This window comes from Strongylocentrotus purpuratus, unplaced genomic scaffold (genome assembly GCF_000002235.5).
Source record: "Strongylocentrotus purpuratus isolate Spur 01 unplaced genomic scaffold, Spur_5.0 spur5_scaffold_17, whole genome shotgun sequence".
Classification (NCBI taxonomy): Eukaryota; Metazoa; Echinodermata; class Echinoidea; order Camarodonta; family Strongylocentrotidae; genus Strongylocentrotus; species Strongylocentrotus purpuratus.
Genome location: NW_022145602.1, coordinates 6,572,725 through 6,600,662, shown reverse-complemented (window position 1 = coordinate 6,600,662; position 27,938 = coordinate 6,572,725). Strand labels below are relative to the sequence as shown.

Below are 27,938 nucleotides of genomic sequence, written 5' to 3'. Positions count from 1 at the left end.
GGTCCAGGGGGCAGATCTCCCGGAAGCTCAGGGGTTTTAGGCATTCGATTACGGTCAGATGAACATATTTTTATACCTTATTTGTGACACTGGCAGGACACTGATTGGCGTGGGATCCAGCGGGCGGAGCCCCCAGAAGCTCAAGGGTTTTACTTTAGAAATTCCAGCTACGTACCACTTTGAAAACAATAATGTAGAATTTTTTAATCTAATATGACTGTTTTTCATAATATCTCCTCTTCTATTTCTGTTAAAATCGTTTGTTTATTCAATGTGTAGAACTTGTGTGTGGATAATCAAATCAGACACCTTCGTTTAGACAGGTATTTTGTATGCAGTAATATCAGCATTTCTTACTATTTTAATTTATAATATTTATCATAGGCTTTTTTGTTTGTTTGTTTTGTTGTTCCACATTAACAAGAGAATGCATCATAAAACAATGGTATGCATGTAACATAGAATAATATTGTTAAAGGTGGGGAACCTATTAAGAAGCAAAGCTTGTATAGGTTCCAGAATGGAACACAAATATTTTGTAATTAAATTGTCAGTTAAATTGAATCGATATAGTAACCTGGTGGTGTAATTTCATCTTCAAAGATATAACAGTTACACGTGATCGTTTGCGACTCTAAGAACCTTTTCAGCAAAGAAATGCCCTTTTTGCCTTTTAAAATTTGTACACAATGTACTCAAAATGTAACCTTATTTTTATGACCCGTTTTTGTGAAATGTCTTGCTCTCTAAAACAAAACACAATAAAAATCAAAATAAGGTTACAACCCCTGGTGTATTACTTTTTGTTCAATGGTCTAATTTGGCACCGTTACATATTGATTCCTATATCACCTGGAATCTATCGAGGTAACCATACTCTCGTGTTATGTATGGTAAACCTTCTCTGTAATATCGTTTTTCATGTTGAATATATAGTTTATCGTATGAAATAAAACAGCAGCTTGAAAATTAGTAATATCTGTCCACTCTGTTATTTAATCATAGAATGACTAGTATAATACGACAAAGAATATGTTCTTTCTAGTAAAGCAAACAAATTAAGATTTCATTATGATTGACTAATGTGTTTTATTTGATAAGGTAGTCAAAAAGCTGTTAATTTCAGCACGTTTGCTGTGTAAAATCAACGGGTCGGGCGACAGAGCTTTATTAGCGAGCTTTCGATTTAGGGACCCGACGTCGGCTACTACGAAGTACTGGAGCGTGGAGACGTTGCGCAGCTCACGTCCGTTCCCTTCGCGGCAGTGCTCTCGCTTTTTGACGTCGGTGCTTTCGTCGGTCACGTGACCAATTTTTTTTTAGATCAGGTGATTAAATCAGGTAATAAATTCAGAATAACATGAGAATCACATAAATAGAAAGTTAAAATGATAAAACAAAAAAGAACAAGAAGAATAGACAAAGGATAGGAAGAGGAAATAATAAAAACAAGAATAACATAAGAGAAGGTGATAGAAGGAAGAAACAAAGAACAACATAAGGAGAGACAGAAAGTGATAGAATGATAGAAACAAAGAAGAACATAGGAGAAGGTAATATAAGGAAGAAACAAAGAACAACATAAGGAGAGACAGAAAGTGATAGAATGATAGAAACAAAGAAGAACATAGGAGAAGGTGATAGAAGGAAGAAACAAAGAACAACATAAGGAGAGACAGAAAGTGATAGAATGATAGAAACAAAGAAGAACATAGGAGAAGGTGATAGAAGGAAGAAACAAAGAACAACATAAGGAGAGACAGAAAGTGATAGAATGATAGAAACAAAGAAGAACATAGGAGAAGGTGATAGAAGGAAGAAACAAAGAACAACATAAGGAGAGACAGAAAGTGATAGAATGATAGAAACAAAGAAGAACATAGGAGAAGGTGATAGAAGGAAGAAACAAAGAATAACATAAGGAAAGATAGAAAGAGGAAGATATAGAATGATAAAAACAAAGAATAACATAAGAGAAGGTGATATAGAAGGAAGAAACAAAGAAACATAAGGAAAGACAGAAAGAGAAAGTGATAGAATGATAAAACAAAGAATGAGATAAGAAAAGATGATAGAAGAAGAAACAAAAGATAGCAAGACGAAATAATAGAATAATAAAAACAAAGAATAACATAAAAGAAGGTGATGAAACTACACTCACGTTGACGTTTTCAAGGCGACGGCGATTCACGGAAATTGCCCCCGACTCCCGTCGGGTGATTTGGAAGGGAACGTGGGCCCAGAAGCTCACGCATGCGCAGGGGACAAATATGACGTCACGCGTAGTACCCGACGTCGGATGCCTAAAATCGAAAGCTCGCTATTACCATGTCACAATTTGGCATACCGCCCTCTCATAATTTGTATGGTAGAAAAGGTTGAGAAAATCTTTTTTTCTATGCAATGTTATGTTTCCAATCATATAAGACTCGTTTTGATTGGTCAATGTTCAAGTTCAGGTTCAAGTTCAAGTTTATTTGTCTTTCTTCCAACCTGAATGTAATAGATTTAACAAATTTAAGCTCTGAGCCGCGCTTCCTCTGCGGTGAATTTTGGAGGCCAGGCACCAGTTTCACATTTATTACAAAATATTAAATTACCAGCAAAATTTCAGTGTAAATTATAAACTTTATATAGGGATTGTATTGGGAAAAGAGATTCAAACAATTTTTTTAATTTGGTAAAAGAAAAATTAGATCCTGACAAAAATTCAATATTTTAGGATAATGGACTAATTTGTGCATGTTTTAATGTCCCGTTATGTAATCCATGATTTACAATCTTCGATAACTTTAAGTTTGCTAATGCGTGTTTTCGCGTGTCTTTTGCAGTTGGAAAAAGGATGAAATTACACAAGTTTATATTCGCTTGTTCTACTCTTTACACATTCAACAATGGATGAGAAATCATTGAAAGGGACAGCCAACAGTTGCTGTGATACCATTTTCTGATGTAGGAATTCTAACTTCTGAAATTTCATGCCTTCTTTTATCTCACCACCTGGTCAACAGTTGTAGATAAGCGCAAACTTTTCGGCAGCTTGGAGCATGGGATCAATGGAGAGCGGCTTGATTCCAGTCCATCTCTATCACGTCCCTGGCTGGACTTTGTCTTGAAACACTTAAATGGTTATGGAACCTGTCTGTGTTTCTTATCTTCAAATATTAATATTATTCTGCATCAAATATTAAATATTTGATTTCTACTGTGGTATGTAAAGGCATGAACTTACGTTAATACATGTACAGTACGTACAAATATATCTTTTTAACCAGGAAGGTGCACCATGGTAATACATTTTAACAAACACATCAACACATTACCTAGAAATCTCACCACCATAGCCACTGTAAAACCCTATATTACTGATACATATAAAATATAGAATAAATTATATAGAATAAAATACGAAGCAATTCTCGTCAATTGGCCGTATCCTGAGTGTGATTTATAGTATGGATTTTGAGTAATATTTGCATCTATATACCTGTAGTTGGAGAATAGATACAGTGCATAAACTGGAATATATGGAGAAATCAATTAAGTTGGAGCTCAATTGGAAGGAAGTAACGAGGAATATTAAAGCAAGGGAGAGTGAGAGATGAGGAAAGCAAGAAGTTTTTGAAATTGAGAGATGACTCGCAAGATAGCCTTGTATTGCATTAATGAATCCTTTATATAATGTTGTCTTGAGAGAAAGTAGACGATTTTTTTTAAATTGGAGATTAGTGTAAGTAGAAATATCGGAAATAGAATGAATGAGAATGTTATTATTTTTTTTTAAATCGAGATCAATACATGTAATTAGATGGGGAATCTCCAACTGGCATTTATGTGTGATGTCACACGTGGGGGTAACGCATGTCACACTCAGAAATACGAGAAGAAAAGAAAGAACTAGAAATTTAATTCGTCATGGGGACGAATTAGGTGGTCTGTCTTCAATTCCTATGTTCATGCTCATCTTTAATTCAATATTTACTATATTGAAAAAGGTGGAAGTTATATAGACATGTAAAGAATGATGATCATGATGATGATCATGATGATGATCTTGATAGTTATGGTGATGACGATGATGATGATCATGGTGATGTTGATGATCATTATCAACAGACCATTGATGACATCTGATTGAAAAAATGAGGGGACATTTAGATAGCGTATAGTCTCAGCTACAACATACTCAAAAATCAACAAAAATCAAGCTGAAATAACGGCGATATTGCTCGCAATAGACATGAATGTAGAATCCAGATTTGAGAAAAAGTCATCTCCCTTAAGGATTACACGCCAAAAGTAATGGATCAAGTGATAATAGGGTAATAATAAAGTAGATATGGTTGTTTATTACATTATTTGCGATTCTACGTGTTTTAATATTCAACGGAGATGGTAGAGTGAAAGGTCAAAAAGAAAAAAAAGTGAAGAAAAAAAATTGTTGGAGACGCCCGGACTCGAACCAGGGACCTCGAGGTCGGAAGTCAAGTGCGTTACCGATATACCAAAACATTTCCATAGAGATTACACGTAAACGGAAAATAGATTTCACAAATCCCACTTTGTAAGTGAAATATGAGCATGATCCCGGCATCTGATCGAAAAATAAAGGGCACACTTACGATAGCTTATTGTCTTAGCTACAACATACTCAAAGCTCAGCGAAAACAAAGCTAAAACGACGGAGATATTGCTCGCAAAAGACAGGATGTAGAATCCAGTTTTGAGAAAAAGTCATGTCCCATAGATAAGACACGCAAAATGTGAAAAATTGACATGCCATCTTTAATCGCAAAAATACGCCATGATACCTTTGTCAAAATGAAATTTTGTGGTGACTGCATTTGTAGTGAATTGTCTCAGCTAGATCATATCAAAATTTGGAAGAAAATCGATCAATATTTACAGAGATACAGTCAATTTTCCAGAAATATGCTGACGTCATAATATGCAAATTGAAATTTTGAGTTGGGAGGCCATTATGATGACGTCATGAGTTAATTGAGGGTCAAATGAGACATGAAATCATATCTCCATTTCATACTCTATCAAAATATGGAAAAAAATTGGGTTCACCTTCCATCCTAAAGCGCTACAATGGATTTTGTATAGGCATGTTTTTTGCCCATGTATGCTATGTATTACAAGAGCTCGCACACACGGAAATTATCTTAAACGGACGCTCATTCTGTTATTAATGGTCAGAAAAAGGTGAACAAGGTATCAAAATGCTTGAAAAAATGTGCCAAGTATGATGACAGAGAAAAATTGGCGATTCTATGTTGAAAAATACCAGTACCCGCGAAAACGTGCGCGCATGCGCGTGTGCGCGTTTTTTTGCAAAATGCTTAAAATGGCCTGAAACGTATGCAAAATGAATTTGAGACGATTTTGAGCATTTTTATTTTTTGCGCGCGCGCTGACGCGCGGACGTACGCATGCGCGCGCGTTTTTTGACCTGAAATTGACCGGACGGATATTGACCTTAATCGTGATATATATTAATAAGAAATGCCTTTCCGTTATGAAGATATGATCATGAGTTGAAAGTGCCAAAAAAAACACAAAATGGCGCCTGGATGACGTCATGAAAATTTGATGACCTTGAAAATGTTACTGTCACGTCTCATGACAATGACCTATGACTGTGCCAAAATTGAAGGAAATTGATTGAACCGATCTTGAGTTATCCTGTGAACAAAAAAGTGTGAAGAAATAAATAAAAATAAATAATAATAATAATAAATAAATAAAGAAAGAAAGAAAATTCTGACGAAAACAATAGGTGATCTGTCATTGACAGACCACCTAATAAGGTGGTCTGTCTTCAATTCTCATGATCAAGCTCATCTTCAATTGAATTACCCAATAAACTTATGTTAATGTAAAATGATGTATTAAGATATGAATTAATTAATGAAGTACTGATGAACTGATGAACTGATAGATTTAACATTTGTGAAATGAACTGAATCGATGAGCTTAAAGAATAAACTGATGAACTGAACTAAACTGATGAGCTGAACTGATGAACGAAATATTGAGAAATTATCATGATGAATGCATAATGATCATGATCAAATTTAATGCAAACAAATATCAAAATAACTAGTCCTAATGAACATGACACAAAGTATTATAAAAATGAACTACTTGATCATGATCATGATTGTCATGATGACGATATTGATAATCATGATGGTGATGATACTGGTCATGATGATGATGATAATGGTGATGATGATGACGATGATGATGATGATGACAATGATGATGATTATGATGATCATGATGATGTTGATGGAATGATTATCATCATTAAGACAATGATGATGATCATGAGCGTGATCCTCGAATCTTATTGGAAGAATGTGATTTAGATAACATATAGTCTCAGCTACAACATACTCGAAAATCAACATAATCCAAGCAGAAATAATGTCGATATATTGCTCGCAAAAGACAGGAATGTAGAATCCAGATTTTAGAAAAAGTCATGTCCTATCGAGAATACACGCAAAATGTGAAAAATTGACATGCCTCCTTTAATCGCAAAAATACGCCATGATGCTTTTGTCAAAATGAAAAATCGTGGTAACAACATTTGTTGAAAATTGTCTCAGCTAAAGCATATCAAAATTTGGAAGAAAATTGATCAACATTTACAGAGATACAATCAATTTTCTAAAAATATGCTGACGAATTTTCGATACACTGCAATCAGTTTGCCTAGGGTGTGATTGTTACGTCACAATGGAGTTCGGGCATAGTGCGCATTTTGTTATACACGTATTGTCATTGTCACCAGCAGCTGGTGCGCGATGAAATGTACAACTGGGTCAATTATTGCTCACTAGTTTCACACGCATTTTGCCGTTGACTTTTCAGATCGAGCCATATTTTTGTCTATACAGTTAATAATGTATTTCGTATAGGCATGTTTTTGCCCATATATGATATGTATTACAAGAGCTCGCACGCACAGACATTTACCTTAAACTGACGCTCATTTCGTTATTAATGGTCATAAAGAGATAAACATGGTATCAAATTGTTCGGAATAAAATGGGCAATACTATGGTAGACAAAAAAGGCGATTCTAGGTTGCGTAAGACCATTACGAACACAAACGTGCGCGCAAATTTATGCGCGCGCAAAGGTGTTCGCACGCAAAATTTTCGAAATGCTTGAATTGGCCTAAAACGTACTCTAATTTGATCAAAAAGTGATTTTGAGCATTTTTTATTTTTGCGCGCACCGACGCGCGAACGTACGCTTACGCGCGCGTTTATTGACCTTAAGTTGACCGGACGGATATTGACCTTAATCGTTATAAATATGAATGAGAAATGAATTACGGTTATGAAGATATGATCATGAGTTGTATTTTAGAGTACTTCACAAAATGGCACCTGGATGACGTCACGATATTTTGATGAACTTGAAAATGTTCCTGTCACGTCTTAAGACAATGACCTATGACTGTGTCAAATTTAAAAGAAATTGGACGGTTCAATTTTGAGCAATCGTGCACACAAAAAAGAGGTCACAAATTTATTTTAATTGAATTGTGTTTTTGTACAAATTCAATTAAAATACTAGACATTTAATTCGTCATGGGGACGAATTAGGTGGTCTGTCTTCAAGTCTTATGATAGATTATAATATTTACTATATTGAGAAAGGGAGAAGTTATATAGACATGTAAACAATGATGATCATGATGATGATGATGATCTTGATAGTAATGGTGATGACGATGATGATGATGATGATCATGATGATGTTGATGATTATCATCAACAGACCACGATGACATCAGACTGAAAAAAATGAGAGAACATTTAGATAGTATATAGTCTCAGCTACAACATACTAAAAAATCAACAAAAATCAAGCCGAAATAACGGCGATATTGCTCGCAAAAGACAAGAATGTAGAATCCAGATTTGAGAAAAAGTCATCTCCAATAAGGATTACACGCAAAAAGTAATGGATCTATTGATAATAGGGTAATAATAAAGTAAATATGGTTGTTTATTACATTATTTGCGATGGTACGTGTTTTAATATTCAAAGGAGATGGTAGAGTGAATGGTCAAAAAGAAAAAAAAGTGAAGAAAAAAATTGTTGGAGACGCCCGGACTCGAACCAGGGACCTCGAGGTCGGAAGTCAAGTGCGTTACCGATATACCAAAACATTTCCCATAGAGATTACACGTAAACGGAAAATGGAATGCACAAATCCCACTTTGTAATTGAAATATGAGGATGATCCCGGCATCTGATCGAAAAATAAAGGGCACACTTGTGATAGCTTATTGTCTCAGCTACAACATACTCAAAGTTCAGCGTAAACAAAGCTAAAACGACGGAGATATTGCTCGCAAAAGACAGGATGTAGAATCCAGTTTTGAGAAAAAGTCATGTCCCATAGAGAATACACGCAAAATGTAAACAATTGACATGCCTCCTTTAATCGCAAAAATACGCCATGATGCTTTCGTCAAAATGAAAATTTGTGTCTACTGCATCTGTAGGGAATTGTCTCAGCTAAAACATATCAAAATTTGGATGAAAATTGATCAATATTTACAGAGATGCAATCAATTTTCAAGAAATCTGCTGACGTCATAATATGCAAATTGAAATTTTGAGTTGGGAGGCCATTATGATGACGTCATGAGTTAATTGAGGGTCAAATGAGACATGAAATCATATCTCCAATTCATACTCTATCAAAATATGAAAACAAAATTGGGTTCATCTTCCATCCTAAAGCGCTACAATGGATTTTGTATAGGCATGTTTTTGCCCATGTATGCTATGTATTACAAGAGCTCGCACGCACGGAAATTATCTTAAACGGACGCTCATTCCGTTATTAATGGTCAGAAAAAGGTGATCAAGGTATCAAAATGCTTGAAAAAATGTGCCAAATATGGTGACATAAAAAATTTGGCGATTTTTTGTTGCAAAATGCCATTACGCGCGAAAACGCGCGCGCATGTGCGTGCGCGCGTTTTTTGCAAAATGCTTAAAATGGCCTGAAACGTATGCAAAAAAAATTTGAGACGATTTGGAGCATTTTTATTTTTTGCGCGCGCGATGACGCGCGGACGTACGCATGCGCGCACGTTTTCTGACCTGAAATTGACCGGACGGATATTGACCTTAATCGTGATAAATATGAATGAGAAATGCCTTTCCGTTATGAAGATATGATCATGAGTAAAAAGTACCAAAAAAAACACAAAATGGCGCCTGGATGACGTCATGAAAACTTGATGACCTTGAAAATGTTACTCTAACGTCTCATGACAATGACCTATGACTGTGCCAAAATTGAACGAAATTGACTAAACTGATCTTGAGTTATCCTGTTAACAAAAAAGTGTGAAAATAAATAAAAATAAATAATAATAATAATAATAACTAGAAATTTAATTCGTCATGGGGACGAATTAGGTGGTCTGTCTTCAATTCTTATGATCATGCTCATCTTCAATTTAATTACCCCATGAAATTATGTTAATGTAAAATGATGTATTTATTGTATTAAGATATGAATTGATGAATGAAGTACTGATAACCTGATGGACTGATAAATTGAACTGATGTAAAATGAACTGAATTGATGAGCTAAACGGATGAACTGAACTAAACTGATTACCTGAACTGATGAACGAAATATTGAGCAATTATCATGATGATGCATAATTAAGTAATATTGACTGCCTTCTGGGCAATACGACGTATATCGCCCGAACCTAAGGTGAGGATGATATATGGCAAGTCGTATTGCCCTGAATTAGGCAGTAAATATTACTATTATTAACCACATCAGATATCTAGAGCAAACAAGAAACTCTTACTATATTATACTATCTTATCAATTATAAATTACTATCTTATAAATTATGTAGCCTACACTCCACAGGATTTCCTAGCATTAGAAGTTGCAAAAACATCGTCAAACAAGCACTGTGCATCCAGTGCTTGACGAATTTTCGATACACTGCAAACAGTGTGCCAAGGGTCTGATTGTGACATCACAATAGAGTTCGTGCATGGTTCGCATTTTGTTATACGCGTAATATACATTGTCATTGTCACAAGCAGCTGGTGCGCGATGTTATTTACAACTGGCTCGATTATTTCTCACGAGTTTGACACGCAAAAAAATGTGGGGTCAACTTGCATCCTAAAGAGCTATAATGCATTTCGTATAGGCATGTTTTTGACCATATATGCTATGTATTACAAGAGCTCGCACGCACAGACATTTACCTTAAACGGACGCTCATTTCCTTATTAATGGTCATAAAGAGATAAACATGGTATCAAATTGTTCGGAAAAAAATGGGAAATACTATGATAGACAAAAAATGATGATTTAAGGTTGCGTTCGACCATTACGAACAAAAACGTGCGCGCAAATTTATGTGCGCGGAAAGGTGTGCGCACGCAAAATTTTCTAAATGCTTGAAATGGCCTAAAACGTACTCTATTTTGATCAAAAAGTGATTATGAGCATTTTTTATTTTTGCGCGCACCGACGCGCGGACGGACGCGTACGCGCGCGTTAATTGACCTTAAGTTGACCGGACGGATATTGACCATAATCGTTATAAATATGAATGAGAAATGATTTACGGTTATGAAGATATGATCATGAGTTGATTCTCAGAGCACTTCACAAAATGGCGCCTGGATGACGTCACGATATATTGATGAACTTGAAAATGTTCCTGTCACGTCTTAAGATGATGACCTATGACTGTGTCAAATTTGAAAGAAATTGGACGGTTCAATTTTGAGTAATCGTGCACACAAAAGAGTGGTCACAAATTTATTTTAATTGAATTGTGTTTTTGTACAAATTCAATTAAAATACTAGAATTTAATTCGTCACGAAGACGAATAAGGTGGTCTGTCTAAGTTTAGTGATAGATTTGAGAATGGGAGAAGTTATATAGACATGTAAACAATGATGATCATGATGAACATGGTGATGATCATGATAGTAAAGGTGATGATGATGATGATAATGATAATGTTGTATGACGATAAAAACGACAAAGTTAATGATGATGATGAGCAAAAGCATAATCCTGACAACTGATTAAAAAAATTGAGGAAATATTTAGATAGCAAATAGTCTCAGCTACAACATACTAAAATTTGGGAGAAAACTATTGAATAACAATCGAGATCCTGGTTAAAACACCTTGTCATGCAGATTCATGTTTTGAAAAAAGTGACCTCCCATAGACATAACACGTAAATATGACAAATTATGCATTGTCACCTTTAATCGAATATTTAACTATGATGACGTCATCTAAATGAAAAATAAATGGCATATTTCTGATAGAGAATTATCTCAGCTACAACATAACAAAATCTGGGAGAAGATTGATCACTGATAAGTGAGATAATCTCAAATAAACAAAGACAAGAATGACGTCATCAACAAAATACATTTGTTTGAGTTTAGATGCCAATATGATGACTTTATTTCACTTTGTACGAGTCAAGGTGGTATGAAATCATATCTCCAACTCATGCTTTCTCCAACCATGATATAAAAATTGGGGGTCAATGGACTATATGAAGAGCTATTTCGATTTTTAAAATGGCATGTTTTTGATCAAATTTGCACTATATTGCCCATAGCAGTACGCGCGGATTTTGAGCTTTGACGCACGCTCACGGCCTTATGAAATATGAAGAGTGACTGAAATTAATGTAAATTGTCAATTACGTTAAGAGGAATCAAAATCATGTAAACATTTTGAATTTGACCTTTTCCGCGCGCTGTGAGCGCGCACACCGCGCGCGGGGACACTTACGGTCGGAAAATTTTGAAATGCTTAAAATGACCTGATTCGTACTCTCGTTTAATAGTTTAGTAATTTTGAGCAATTTTAAATTTTGACGCGCACATACGCGCGCGTCATGACCTTTATGTGACCTTTGATGACATGACCTGTTGACCCTTGACCTAAAGTATATGTGATATGAATATGAATGACCTTTGCTGATGCATCATGAAGATATGATGGATAACGTGATTTCACAAAATGGCGCCTGGATGACGTCACGATAACCTAATGACCTTAAAAATGTTTCTGTCACGTCTCATGATAATGACCTATGACTGTGCCAAAATTGAATCAAATTGACATAACCAATCTTACGTTATCCGACACACAAAAAAGTGAAGAAATAAATAAAAATAAATAAATAATAATAATAATAATAATAAAGAAGAAAGAAAATTCTGACGAAATCAATAGGTGGTCTGTTTATAACAGACCACCTAACTAGAAATGTAATTCGTCACGAAGACGAATAAGGTGGTCTGTCTAAGTCTTATGATAGAATTGAGAATGGGAGAAGTTATATAGACATGTAAACAATGATGATCATGATGACCATGATGATGATCATGATAGTAAAGGTGATGATGATGATGATAATGATAATGCTATATGATGATAAAAACGATAATGTTAATGATGATGATGAGCACAAGCATGATCCTGACATCTGATTGAAAAATAACGAAATATTTAAATAGCAAATAGTCTCAGCTACAACATACTAAAATTTGGGAGAAAACTGTTGAATAACAACCGAGATACTGGTCAAAACACCTTGTCATGCAGATTCATGTTTTGAAAAGAGTGACCTCCCATAGACATAACACGCAAATATGACAAATTATGCATTGTCGTCTTAAATCGAATATTTAACTATGATGAAGTCATCCAAATGAAAAATTAATTACATATTTTTGATAGAGAATTATCTCAGCTACAACATATCAAAATCTGGGAGAAAATCGATCACCGATAAGTGAGATAATCTCAAATAAACAAAGACAAAAATTACGTCATCAACAAAATACATTTGTTTGAGTTTAGATGCCAATATGATGACTTTATTTCACTTTGTACGAGTCAGGGTGGTATGAAATCATATCTCCAACTCATGCTTTCTCCAACCATGATATAAAAATTGGGGGTCAATGGACTATCTGAAGAGCTATTTCGATTTTTAAAATGGCATGTTTTTTTATCAAATTTGCACTATATTGCCCATAGCAGTACGCGCGGATTTTGAACTTTGACGCACGCTCACGGCCTTATGAAATATGAAGAGTGACTGAAATTAATGTAAATTGTCAATTACGTTAAGAGGAATCCAAATCATGTAAACATTTTGAATTTGACCTTTTCCGCGCGCTGTGAGCGCGCACACCGCGCGCGGGGACACTTACGGACGGAAAATTTTGAAATGCTTAAAATGACCTGATTCGTACTCTCGTTTAATAGTTTAGTAATTTTGAGCAATTTTAAATTTTGACGCGCACATACGCGCGCGTCATGACCTTTATGTGACCTTTGATGACATGACCTGTTGACCCTTGACCTAAAGTATATGTGATATGAATATGAATGACCTTTGCTGATGCATCATGAAGATATGATGGATAACGTGATTTCACAAAATGGCGCCTGGATGACGTCACGATAACCTAATGACCTTTAAAATGTACCTGTCACGTCTCATGATAATGACCTATGACTGTGCCAAAATTAAATCAAATTGACGTAACCAATCTTACGTTATCCGACACACAAAAAAGTGAAGAAATAAATAAAAATAAAGAAATAATAATAATAATAACTAGAATTTAATTCGTCACGAAGACGAATAAGGTGGTCTGTCTAAGTCTTATGATAGATTTGAGAATGGAAGAAGTTATATAGACATGTAAACAATGATGATCATGATGAACATGGTGATGATCATGATAGTAAAGGTGATGATGATAATGATAATGTTATATGACGATAAAAACGATAATGTTAATGATGATGATGAGCATAAGCATGATCCTGACAACTGATTAAAAAAAATGAGGAAATATTTAAATAGCAAATAGTCTCAGCTACAACGTACTGAAATTTGGGAGAAAACTGTTGAATAACAACCGAGATACTGGTCAAAACACCTTGTCATGCAGATTCATGTTTTGAAAAAAGTGACCTCCCATAGACATAACACGCAAATATGACAAATTATGCATTGTCGCCTTTAATCGAATATTTCACTATGATGATGTCATCTAAATGAAAAATAAATAACATATTTCTAATAGAGAATTATCTCAGCTACAACATATCAAAATCTGGGAGAAAATTGATAACTAATAAGTGAGATAATCTCAAGTTAAACAAAGATAAAAATGACGTCATCAACAAAATACATTTGTTTGAGTTTAGATGCCAATATGATGACTTTATTTCACTTTGTACGAGTCAGGGTGGTATGAAATCATATCTCCAACTCATGCTTTCTCCAACCATGATATAAAAATTGGGGGTCAATGGACTATCTGAAGAGCTATTTCGATTTTTAAAATGGCATGTTTTTGATCAAATTTGCACTATATTGCCCATAGCAGTACGCGCGGATTTTGAACTTTGACGCACGCTCACGGCCTTATGAAATATGAAGAGTGACTGAAATTAATGTAAATTGTCAATTACGTTAAGAGGAATCCAAATCATGTAAACATTTTGAACTTCACCTTTTCCGCGCGCTGTGAGCGCGCACACCGCGCGCGGGGACACTTACGGTCGGAAAATGTTGAAATGCTTAAAATGACCTGATTCGTACTCTCGTTTAATAGTTTAGTAATTTTGAGCAATTTTAAATTTTGACGCGCACATACGCGCGCGTCATGACCTTTATGTGACCTTTGATGACATGACCTGTTGACCCTTGACCTAAAGTATAAGTGATATGAATATGAATGACCTTTGCTGATGCATCATGAAGATATGATGGATAACGTGATTTCACAAAATGGCGCCTGGATGACGTCACGATAACCTAATGACCTTAAAAATGTTTCTGTCACGTCTCATGATAATGACCTATGACTGTGCCAAAATTGAATCAAATTGACATAACCAATCTTACGTTATCCGACACACAAAAAAGTGAAGAAATAAATAAAAATAAATAAATAATAATAATAATAATAATAAAGAAGAAAGAAAATTCTGACGAAATCAATAGGTGGTCTGTTGATAACAGACCACCTAACTAGAATTTAATTCGTCACGAAGACGAATAAGGTGGTCTGTCTAAGTCTTATGATAGATTTGAGAATGGGAGAAGTTATATAGACATGTAAACAATGATGATCATGATGAACATGGTGATGATTATGATAGTAAAGGTGATGATGATGATGATGATAATGATAATGTTATATGATGATAAAAACGATAATGTTAATGATGATGATAATAATCATGATCATGATGATGTTGATGATGATCATCTTCAGACCATGATGATGATGATGGTGACATTGATGATGATGATGATGATGATATTGATGATGATGATGACGATGATAAGTATGAGCATGATCCTGACATCTGATTGAAAAAATGAGAAAATATTTAGATAGCATATAGTCTCAGCTACAACATACTAAGATTTGGTTGAAAACTGTTTTGAATAACAACCGAGACACTGGTCAAAACACATTGTCATGCAGATTCATGTTTTGAAAAAAGTGACCTCCCATAGATATAACACGCAAATATGACAAATTATGCATTGTCGCCTTTTATCGAATATTTCAGTATGATGACGTCATCTAAATGAAAAATAAATGGCATATTTCTGATAGAGAATTATCTCAGCTACAACATATCAAAATCTGGGAGAAGATCGATGACCGATAAGTGAGATAATCTCAAATAAACAAAGACAAAAATGACGTCATCAACAAAATACATTTGTTTGAGTTTAGATGCCAATATGATGACTTTATTTCACTTTTTACGAGTCAGGGTGGTATGAAATCATATCTCCAACTCATGCTTTCTCCAACCATGATATAAAAATTGGGGGTCAATGGACTATCTAAAGAGCTATTTCGATTTTTAAAATGGCATGTTTTTGATCAAATTTGCATTATATTGCCCATAGCAGTACGCGCGGATTTTGAACTTTGACGCACGCTCACGGCCTTATGAAATATGAAGAGTGACTGAAATTAATGTAAATTGTCAATTACGTTAAGAGGAATCCAAATCATGTAAACATTTTGAATTTGACCTTTTCCGCGCACTGTGAGCGCGCACAACGCGCGCGGGGACACTTACGGACGGAAAATTTTGAAATGCTTCAAATGACCTGATTCGTACTCTCTTTTAGTAGTTAAGTGATTTTGAGCAATTTTAAATTTTGACGCGCACATACGCGCGCGTCATGACCTTTATGTGACCTTTGATGACATAACCTGTTGACCCTTGACCTGAAGTATATGTTATATTAATATGAATGACCTTTGATGACGCGTCATGAAGATATGATGGAAAATGTGATTTCACAAAATGGCGCCTGGATGACGTCACGATAATTTGATGACCTTGAAAATGTTCCTGTCACGTCTCATAATGATGACCTATGACTGTGTCAAAATTGAGAGAAATTGGGTGGATGGATATTGAGAAATCAGATACACAAAAAAGTGGAGAAATAAATAAAAACTAGACTTTAATTCGTCACGAGGACGAATAAGGTGGTCTGTCTTCAAGTCTTATGATAGATTATAATATTTACTATCTTGAGAAAGGGAGAAGTTATATAGACATGTAAACAATGATGATCGTCATGATGATCATGATGATGATGATCTTGATAGTAATTGTGATGACGATGATGATGATGATGATCATGATGATGTTGATGATTATCATCAACAGACCATGATGACATCAGACTGACAAAAATGAGAAAACATTTAGATAGCATATAGTCTCAGCTACAACATACTCAAAAATCAACAAAAATCAAGCCGAAATAACGGCGATATTGCTCGCAAAAGACAAGAATGTAGAATCCAGATTTGAGAAAAAGTCATCTCCTATAAGGATTACACGCGAAAAGTAATGGATCAAGTGATAATAGGGGAATAATAAAGGAAATATGGTTGTTTATTACATTATTTGCGATTGTACGTGTTTTATTATTCAAAGGAGATGGTACAGTGAAAGGTCAAAAAGAAAAAAAAAGTGAAAAAAAAGATTGTTGGAGACGCCCGGACTCGAACCAGGGACCTCCAGGTCGGAAGTCAAGTGCGTTACCGATATACCAAAACATTTCCCATAGAGATTACACGTAAACGAAAAATGGAAATCTCAAATCCCACTTTGTAAGTGAAATATGAGCATGATCCCGGCATCTGAATGAAAAATAAAGGGCACACTTACGATAGCATATTTTCTCAGCTACAACATACTCAAAGCTCAGCGTAAACGAAGATCAAACGACGGAGATATTGCTCACGAAAGACAAGAATGTAGAATCCAGTTTTGAGAAAAAGTCATGTCCCATAGAGAATACACGCAAAATGTGAAAAATTGACATGCCTCCTTTAATCGCAAAAATACGCCATGATGCCTTTGTCAAAATGAAATATCGTTGAGACTGCATTTGTAGAGAATATTCTAAGGTAGAACATATCAAAATTTGAAAGAAAATTGATCAACATTTGCAGAGATACAATCAATTTTCCAAAAATCTGCTGACGTCGTAATATGAAAATTGAAATTTTGAGTTCGGAGGCCATTATGATGACGTCATGAGTTAATTGAGGGTCAAATGAAACATGAAATCATATCTCCGATTCATACTCTATCAAAATATGAAAAAAAACTTGGGGTCACCTTACATCCTAAAGCGCTACAATGGATTTTGTATAGGCATGTTTTTGCCCATGTATGCTATGTATTACAAAAGCTCGCGCGCACGGTAATTATCTTAAACGGACTCTCATTCCGTTATTAATGGGCATAAAAAGTTGAACAAGGTATCAAAATGCTTGAAATAATGTGCCAAATATGATGACAGAAAAAAATTGGCGATTCTATGTTGGAAGATGCAATTACGCGCGAAAACGCGCGCGCATGTGCGTGCGCGCGTTTTTTTGCGAAATGCTTAAAATGGCCTGAAACGTATGGAAAATTAATTTTAAACGATTTAGAGCATTTTTATTTTTTGCGCGCGCGCTGACGCGCGGACGTACGCATGCGCGCGCGTTTTTTGACCTGAAATTGACCGGACGGATATTGACCTTAATCATGATAAATATGAATGAGAAATGCCTTTCCGTTATGAAGATATGATCATGAGTAAAAAGTACCAAAAAAAACACAAAATGGCGCCTGGATGACGTCATGAAGACTTGATGACCTTGAAAATGTTGCTGTCACGTCTCATGACAATGACCTATGACCGTCCCAAAATTGAAAGAAATTGACTAAACCGATCTTGAGTTATCCTTTACACAAAAAAGTGGGGAGAAATAAATAAAAATAAAGAATAATAATAATAAAGAAAGAAAATTCTGACGAAAACAATAGGTGATCTGTCATTGACAGACCACCTAATAAATAAATAATAAAGAAAGAAAGAAAATTCTGACGAAATCAATAGGTGGTCTGTTGATAACAGACCACCTAATAATGTAAAAGAGAAGAAGATAGAGGATAGAGGAAAAGAAGAGAGACAGAGAGGGAGAGAGAGAGAGAGAGAGAGAGAAAGAAAGAAAGAAAGAACAAAGGAAGAACATAAAACTTAAATTTACACTGTATAAGTAAAGCACAAGGCGCTGTCTGTGTGTAGAAAAAGCTTCACACTGTTTCGTTCGCATCTGTAAAATCTTTAGCACGCGTAAAGCTTGTTATCGACGAGATGAGCTCTGATTGGCTGTATGCATATGAGTTCATACTGGGGTCCAGAGCTCAAGTGGGAAAAATTACGACCGCCCCCCCCCCCCCCCCCCCCCCCCCCCGGGATCGGGTGGAACGACACCGGCTGCGCAGAGCTACGGGAAAGGTAATTTCTTGTGAGCATGACTGATGCATTTTCTTCAAATTCAATAGGGCCCATGCATTGTTGAGCGCCAAACGTTTTGATATGGGTTTTTTTCACACGTTAAAAGAATCGCGGCCGGTTCATTGCACTGGTTACATGCAGTGACACATCTGTATCCGTTCGTTCTAAATACCGGGCTGTGCATGGAACTAATCAATATTGAACTTTGCTGATTTTTGTGAACGGGAAAATTAGTTAGGCTACCAAAATGTGATCGGTGAGTCGATTATTTAAAAAATATTATTTAACAGATGCGACCAAGCTCGGCATTGTACCAATTGGGAATTTTTGTGCTGAAGCATTTAGAAATGGCTTTCCAGACCATGCCAGTGTTTTTCCGTCAACTTTCCTTAGCGTTGGCTACTAAAAGTCGCGTTGGACGCTTCTCCTTGGCAGTCCTTGCATTGTGTGTTTGTATTTTATTCGGGATACAATTACAATATTCGACAAACCCATCCACCACCGTCAAAGAAAATCCAGTTTTCGAAGCAATCACGGGCACGAGTGATGTCAGGAAATCTGCAAAAGTGGATGAATCCCCTCCGTTTATTATTCTCATGACGCAATGGCGTTTCGGATCCACTGTACTTGGAGAGCTTTTCAACCAGAATCTAGAACTCTTCTACATCTTCGAATCACTCTTTCCAACTACGAAATTAAGGAAGTTAAAGAATGTAAGGCAGAACACTCCGGAAAACAAAGAAATGGCCAGAGATATACTTCGCGGTTTCGCCAAGTGCGATTTCAAAACGGACTATGTGAAGATTTTAAGTAATTGGGGTGGTTCATATACCATGAACAGAGGACTCTGTTTGAACAGTACATCTTGCAGATTGCACTCAGCAAGCGCTCTCGGGGACTTTTGCAAGGAATTTAAAGGTAGACTAGCCACGAAGATCATCCACGCCGATCTAGACCTTCTGAAGCCGCTGGTGGTTGAGGACGGTATCAATCTCAAAATTATCCACCTTGTTCGTGATCCCCGTGGAGCTGCCTCGTCCAGAATAAACTACCTGATGAACATTGAGTCTTATTCGAAAAATGTGGCTGAAGCACGGCCTTTCTTCCCGAACTTGGGCCGCCTTAAACCGCTTGGTCTCCTTGATGGTATTCCAGAGTACATGCTCCCAGTTCAAGAGATTAACGATAACAACCCCACAGTTCGAGGGTTGTGCCAGTGGATCAGGGAGAACACGAAGAGGTCGTCCGACCCATTGCCTCCATGGTTACAAGGACGATATCATCTTGTTATTTACGAGGACTTCGCCAAAGCCCCTTTGACAGAGGCTGAAAAGATTTACAACTTTATCGGGATGCCACTCAAACCAGAACTCAAGAAGTTTGTCCATGACATGACCCATTCAAACTCCAGTGACACATCTTTATTTTCCACTTCAAAGGATGCGCACAAAACAGCCAATAAGTGGATGAAGGACTTGACAGTTATGGAAGAGAGACAAATCTTAAAGGAGTGCCTGGATGTCCTGCAACTCCTGGGATACGAACCGAATTCCTCCAGGATACTTCCAGAGAGTTGATGGTTAATTTTACTAGGACACATGGTAAATGACATTGTCCAACAAAGCACCAAAGCTCTGCAGGAATGTAAGAAGGACTTTATACACATAATTATTGTGATATTATTGATATTACATGCGTATTTAAAATCCTCAAGTTCTGCAACCAAGCCAATTTTATCTCTTCCAAAATGTATTTTTTTTTATAGCGCCTTAACCTTACGTTGACAAAGCGCTGCACATTCACATAGGGCTTCTGAGCATCAGATGCGGCGCTCCCCGTTGAGGGGTTGGGCAAGGGGGCACTGTGCCCTTGATTTAATAAGAACGAACTGTGCTCCTTTTAGAATATAATCGTGCTCATTTTCAACGCTATAATGTCTCTTCTCTATGTAGGTCATTTTAATATAAAGAGTGTCATCTTTACACTAACAGGGGGGGGGGGGGGGGGGAGTGAGCGCTATTTTTTTCCCTTCACTTTGCCCCCTGAAATTTGAAAAAATTGCCGACCACTATTTATAGTAGAGGCTACTATGAAATCCCGTGAGATAATCGTGCCAAAATTGATTTTTTTTTTTTTTTTGGCTAACTTTGTCAATTTCGGGGTGCTGAATCTAAAAAATTTTGGTACCATTTTTTTCGACCACGTCTTGGGCAGCCATTTTGAATTTCAAAATGGCCACCATAAATAGTTGCATTTTGAGCATTATTTCATATTATAGACATCATAGAAGGTTCAAATTTCGGATAAAAAGCATGGCATTGATGTCTGATATAGTAATACAAATTTCCATGAAATTGTGCTTTGTTCCGGATAAGCCGCCATTTTGAATTTCAAAATGGCCGCCATTGTTAAGCCTATTTCAACTTGAATATCAAGTTAGAAGTGCATGGAAAGGTTAAAACTTGTTATAGTATCATCATTATGATGAAATACATGCTTTAAAAGGAAATACATGCTTCGTTTAATGATGACCATTCTAATTAGCAGCCATTTTGAATTTCAAAATGGCCACCATAAATAGTTGCATTTTGAGCATTATTTCATATTATAGACATCATAGAAGGTTCAAATTTCGGATAAAAAGCATGGCATTGATGTCTGATATAGTAATACAAATTTCCATGAAATTGTGCTTTGTTCCGGATAAGCCGCCATTTTGAATTTCAAAATGGCCGCCATTGTTAAGCCTATTTCAACTTGAATATCAAGTTAGAAGTGCATGGAAAGGTTAAAACTTGTTATAGTATCATCATTATGATGAAATACATGCTTTAAAAGGAAATACATGCTTCGTTTAATGATGACCATTCTAATTAGCCGCCATCTTGAAATTCAAAATGGCCGCCATAATATGGTATTTCAGATTTGTAACACATATTGGGTATTGGAGCGCTTAACATGCGAAATCAATCATTTTGGAAGGCATGTGATTCTAGAATCAATCACGGCAGTCAACTCCTGCTTTATATTGCGATATGTTGAATTGAATAATGACATATAATGCATGGCATAACCTGAGACTGATAAATCATGCGATTGTGATTTCAAAGACCAAATGTCTACCAAATGTACCTCCTTACAACTGTGTCTAAAATGACAACTAATCTTATGGATGTGAGTTTAGTTGCGACGTTGAAACAACAATTTCTTATAATCTACAATTTTATATTCACCTAGTCAACATCGGGGCTATTCACATCATAGTCCTGTGTATTTTCACAGTCACAACACTTGCATAGGGCTGTGCAAGGCAGATGGTTCTTCTTGCAAGAGCAATGGCTTTTGCATTCCTTCCGACATGAGCATTTGACCAATTCCATGACTGCCTTCGGCGCAGGAAGCTCTAAACACCTGGTTGCACTGAATGTTCCTTCTGGGGAAAGCTCCCATCCATTTCCATCTAGAGGGGGCAGCTTTGGTTTTGGAACTTTGTATCCCTTGTTGACTCTGGCTACGAAGTTTGCCCTCTGGATGTGTGGTGTCAAGGATCCAAGGGTTGGTGGGAGCTTTTCTGCCTCAAGATTTTTTGCCCTGAATAACTTCCATCTAAGGTCACTCACTTTTGTGGCTTTGCTGTTTCTAGCATACACCTTGCAGACAAAGTCTTCCAAGACTGATAACACACTTTCCTGGTTGAAGTCTTCTTCACCTAATGTTTGGAATGCATGGACTATGTCACATTCTGGGTCAAGGCCCAAATACTGCTTGATCCATCTGCTCTTTGAGATGCCTGCAAATTTACCACCCCAATCGGCACCACTGAATGCATGTAGACCAAGCAAACCTTTGCTTTTTTCGCTACCAACTGCAGAACATCTCTCAGCAATGTCAATTGTACGTTTCGCATTTCCCTTTCCAGTGATGAAGCAAAGGCGACCTAAGACATTGTGTGTAGAACAAAGATCCATCAGATATACAAAGACGTCAGTGTCTGGAGAATAAACATCAATATCTATGATGTTCTCTGCTGCTTTTGAGGTAGCATCCAGTACGTGCAATGGGATGAGTACTGAGTACTGGGATGCAATTTTCCTTATGCTCCTAACAAAAGCAGCAGCAAAGTCGGAGCAGTCAACCATTGATGGGGACTTCTTTATGGCCTGGACAACTGCCATGGCATCGATGATGCACAGTTTGTCTGTTTTCTTGTCTTCTCCTGATGTCTCTATGTTGGGTGAATCTTGCTGCTCATTGATCTGGTCTTCAGACTGACTATTCGGTTCAGTTCCATAGGTTTCTATGGCATGGATGAAAGAGCTTTTGTCTGATGGGATAAGGAGAGGCCATCTGAGGTAAATAGCGACCTAGGAATGACAGAAAATTCATATTTTCCAATTGTGTCACCCAGTGAATGTATCATTCCAGGTCTGGACTGCTGAACAACGAGAAATCTTGCAAGAAGTTGGCGATCCTCTCTTAGCTTGACGAGCTTGGCTCCAATCTTACACTGTGTCTTCTTTCTGCAAGAGCTGAATGTCTTCAGTTTGGCCTTCCTCATTGGGTCCCAGATAGATTTCTTGGCCGATGACTCAACTATTCTGTCAGATACAAATTCTTGGAACATGATCTTTCCCTTTACATCTCTTTCAAGAATGTCCTCCTTGAAAGCTTCAGGAACTTGCATGTTAGATACCATATTCATCAGCTTCATTGACCTGATTTCAAATGGATTGCCCTCGCAATGTCGTATGATTGCTTTCTTGATTGTTGAGGAATTTCTGTGCATGCGAAGAGCCACAGAACCACTGAGCTGATAGTGCTCCTTCGTAGTTTGAGAGTCATTGGTGGTACAACAGTAAGCATCTTGGAAGTCAGGAAAAACCTACCCAGTGCTTCTTCATTTTGTGTTATTCCAGTGATGCCGCCAGCTACTTTCACTTCCCTGATCAGCTGTTCTAATGTTTGGTCAACAAATAGGTTCGTGAATGGGATGCCAGATTTAGTGACCATGAAGTCCCCTGCCTTTAGTGCATCCCAAGTAGTAGGATCAGATGTCTTCGGCGAATGCATTTGAAGAAGGTAGATTGGCACGAGCCTAGCATACTTGTATAAGTCATGTGCAAAGTAGTACTTGACCTGCTCTTCCATGGAAGCGAGATGCAGCTCCCAGTTCCCCTGTCTGCTAGCTCGAATCACATGCAGTAAACTCTCAACTTGCTTCATGTAGTTGAGTAAGAATGTTGCCATCTCGTCATTCTCTTGGATAATTTTGTGGTTTGATAATGCTCTTTAATCATCGAAGTTACCTCCTCAAAAACCTGTTTAATGTCACTATCTCTCTCGTGTAACTTCTTACGAAGCTCTTCGCATTTCTTAATCATGCTGTCCAAGTGCTCATGATGTACTGATGCTTCAAACAGGAGATCATAGCACGCCATGATGTTGGTCATGTGGAATTCAATACCACGTTTGAACCACTTTCCAGTGAATATTTGGCGGATCGTTGAAGGGGAAAAGAGGCCTGCTTCAATGCTAATAGATTCCAAGCCACTGTCCTCGAGATATTTTGCAATTGCATGCAGTGATGCGAAGCAGGCATGGAGTTCACCAATTCGAAGAATCCAGTTCTTGTTCCCTGTGGAAGATTGAAGTTTGGTTGCGCTCTCATACAAATCAAGATCAAGGGTGATGACTGTTTTCTTATGAGGACCAACCACAGCAGCTGATATCCCTTGAGCAAGACTTAAGATTGTAAAGAGAGATGAATAGTCAGTGGGAGGTCGGCGTAACAGAGGAGCAACAATCGCACTCTTTGTCAAGGATTGATTTCCTTTCTGCTGTGCCTGAACGAGTAAGGAATTGGTGGCTGCCCAGGTTGGCACTACTGTCTTCTTCAGTGCTTTGGCTGATGAGTGTACACCAGGTCCTTCAGAAGTTTTAGTGCTTCCTTCACTTTGTTCAATTCCATAGACTCTGGAATTCCCACCTGAATTGTCTAGACTAGGAGTTGTCATTGCCATAGGCTGTTCAATATCCGAAACAAGGTAATGTTCAAAAGTTGCACCTGAAGTAACCGACTCCAAAGATTGCTCGTCCTCAGGTTGTGTATCACTGTTCTGATCAGAATGGACGTGGAGGCTAGTCTCATCATCACTTGATTGTTCTGTAAGCGGTGATTGACTATCAAGAGGCTCAGTCAGTTGAGAAATATCAATGTGTAGAGATTCATTTGCAGCTACAGGGTGTGTTGCACTTGAAGTTGTACTTGACCTTGTAGAAAAGGATGCCATGAACCACGCCTTGTCATACATCTCATTTTCGCTGATGGCATGCTGAAAGGAGCCAAACTCAAATGAACTGGCAGTGATTGTTTTGACTTCAAGAGATGGTGGATGCTGTAGTTTGATGTCTACATCAATGGGTTTGACATCGTCTGGAATCCGGAGTGGTTCACTGACCGGGAGACCTGTGGTTGAGTCACTATCCCCACCCTGGTTCTGATTGATTACCAGAATGGTACCATGGAGAGTGTTCTGACAGTCGGCAGTGTTTTCAAGGAAGTCAATATTGTCCGCTGCGAAAAATAGAGACTTTCCTTTCTCAATGAAAGGTGGCAAACAAAACCCACCAGATGTCTCCATCCTTTCTGCAACTCCACTGGCAATCCGCTTTTCAATTTGCAGCACCTTATCATACGAGCATCCAATGTTCAAATGGGATAGAAGATCAACTAGATCTTTACTTCTTGTCTTCTTGTGTATTGTGAGTGCCAATCCTACTGATAACGGCGTTTCATGCCTCCTTCTGAATTCGGCATCTGATTCTGGTGAATATGCTGCTTGACGGTCAGTCTTGAAGTTAAGCAACATTTGCTGCGCCATAAGATTGACTGCTTTTCTTGATGATTGGCTACGTCTTCCCTTAATGCCTCCGCATTTTGTGCCAAAGAGAACCCAACGAAGGAAACTGGTCAGTAGAGGAGGATGCTGAAATTCTGACATCGACTGGATACCTGTAAATTTCCATTTAGCAGATGAAGATGCAAGTGCCTTTCTTAGTATCGTAGCTGCTTCCTGAAGACATTCAACATCAGCTTCTTCTGTTTGTTGCTCATGAAGTTCAGAAACAGTTTTTCAAAGCAGCTTTTCACCTACGAGAAGTTCACTTTCATTGGCACGATGTGATTTTATGAAATTTACTCCTTCAATGTTTTCTGATATTATTGCTTTCAGGTGTTTTTTGTGGTGATAAGGTCCGGGGTCGATGTCATTGTCAGCAAGGAATGAAACGTACAACTCATTAACTTCATTCATCGTCACAGTAAACCCTTCATTCAAAGAACATTTCACAGCATTCAATATGTCAATATCAGCAATATGTTTGCCAATGTTTAATTTGGACCTCATCTCTGAGTTGGAGTAGCCCTGTACCTTTCGCTCATGATCCCTTAGACAATTTCTGTGATACATCAAGTCAAATGCAGAACAATCTGTAGGCTCATTAACATGAGCTAACGCCACACGTAATTTTTCATCTTTTGTGTTTGATTTGATGAACATTAATCTTCTCCCCATAGACTCTGTTTCTACTCTATGTAGTTCACCACTATGTGCATTTTTGCATTGAAACACACAATTTTTGGCATTCGGTGCAGAGCTTGATCTTCTTAGTCGCCCTAGTACATCTCCTTTGCTGCATGACGGTGAAACCGATCTTGAAGGCCGTCCTTTCTTTGGTTGGACTGCTGTCTTTGATGATGATGATGATGATGCATCAAGAACCCTTTTCTCTGCCCTTTTCAACTGCGCATTATTTACAATCTGTTTGTAGCATGCCCAATGAAAAACAGACTGAAAATATTGTTCATCTGTAAGACTTACTATCCTTTCCCAAACAGGAGAAATCGTAGTTTCCCCCAAAGAAGAGCGTTTTTTTGCAAAGTCTTTGAGTTTTTCTAGGGATGATTTGGATGGTGTCAAGTTCATTTGCGTTGATTCATCAGCTTGCAAACATACGATACACTTATTTGAACTTCGGCCGGAGGTCTCCATCTTGTCTGCTCGTTCAGTCCTGGAAAGAGACCGGATGACTGAATGAGCTTTAGATTTTCTTTCATTTCGAGCAAATTAATGAAGTCATAACAATGACAGCATAAAGGTGGAGTGTAAATCGTTTGTAATGTATTGTTGACGTTTATTCACAAAATCTAATTTCAGTAAGATTTCAATATATTTTTGATTCATTCATTAATGCATCACTCACTTTTGTATTGAAAAGATAAAAAAATAATAAATCATTTATGTTCTCTCTTGGCTAACCTGGAAATTGACACACATGTGACAGTTTTGTTTCCTCATATCCACTCTTTCATCATTTAAGATCTGAATCAGACCCTGAAGGGAGTGAAGGGGAAAAACAGCAAAGATTATGCATCAATTGGTTACAGATTCACTAATCTGTTACTAGTTTGTAGTGAATTAAGATGTCCATGTTGGCATAAAAATTTCCTCCTAGATTCCATATTGATAAACACTGTTATTGTAGGGATCACAAATACATCATTGATAAATTTGCTTCCCTTGGAGCCTATTCCGATCATTTTGGGTTAATTATAATAACTTTGATAAACTGTTCAACACCCAGCACTCATAGGAAATAACACAGATACAAATAGCTACTGTACAGTACGTATGTGCGAGATGGTAACGTCATTGACTTTGAGCAAAGAGAATACTTCACATTACACATATTCAAATGTCTATTTTAAACATTCTTATAAAACAACAGCAACTGACATCTGTTTATCAACAAAGGTAAATGTACATTGTAGGCAAATTTAATAGTTTAAAAGGCCTACCTCTCAAATCATGTGGTATGGTGACAGCTGCTCTGACAAAATCAGAATGCATAGAAGAACATTGTAGAGGTCTTGAGTCTTTACACAAGTAAATAGGTTTAGTGGGACAGTAAAACAATCTGTCAGTTGTGTGTAATCTGTA

General features: G+C 37.1%; 1 protein-coding gene across 1 annotated transcript; it reads left to right on the top strand.

The window, feature by feature from the left end:
• The first annotated feature begins 19,286 nt into the window (after positions 1-19,286).
• LOC100891100 (carbohydrate sulfotransferase 3-like) lies at positions 19,287-20,516 on the top strand. Its single transcript, XM_003730632.2, has one exon. It carries the CDS (start codon positions 19,287-19,289, stop codon positions 20,514-20,516), a length of 1,230 nt encoding a protein of 409 aa, XP_003730680.2.
• Positions 20,517-27,938: the final 7,422 nt, after the last annotated feature.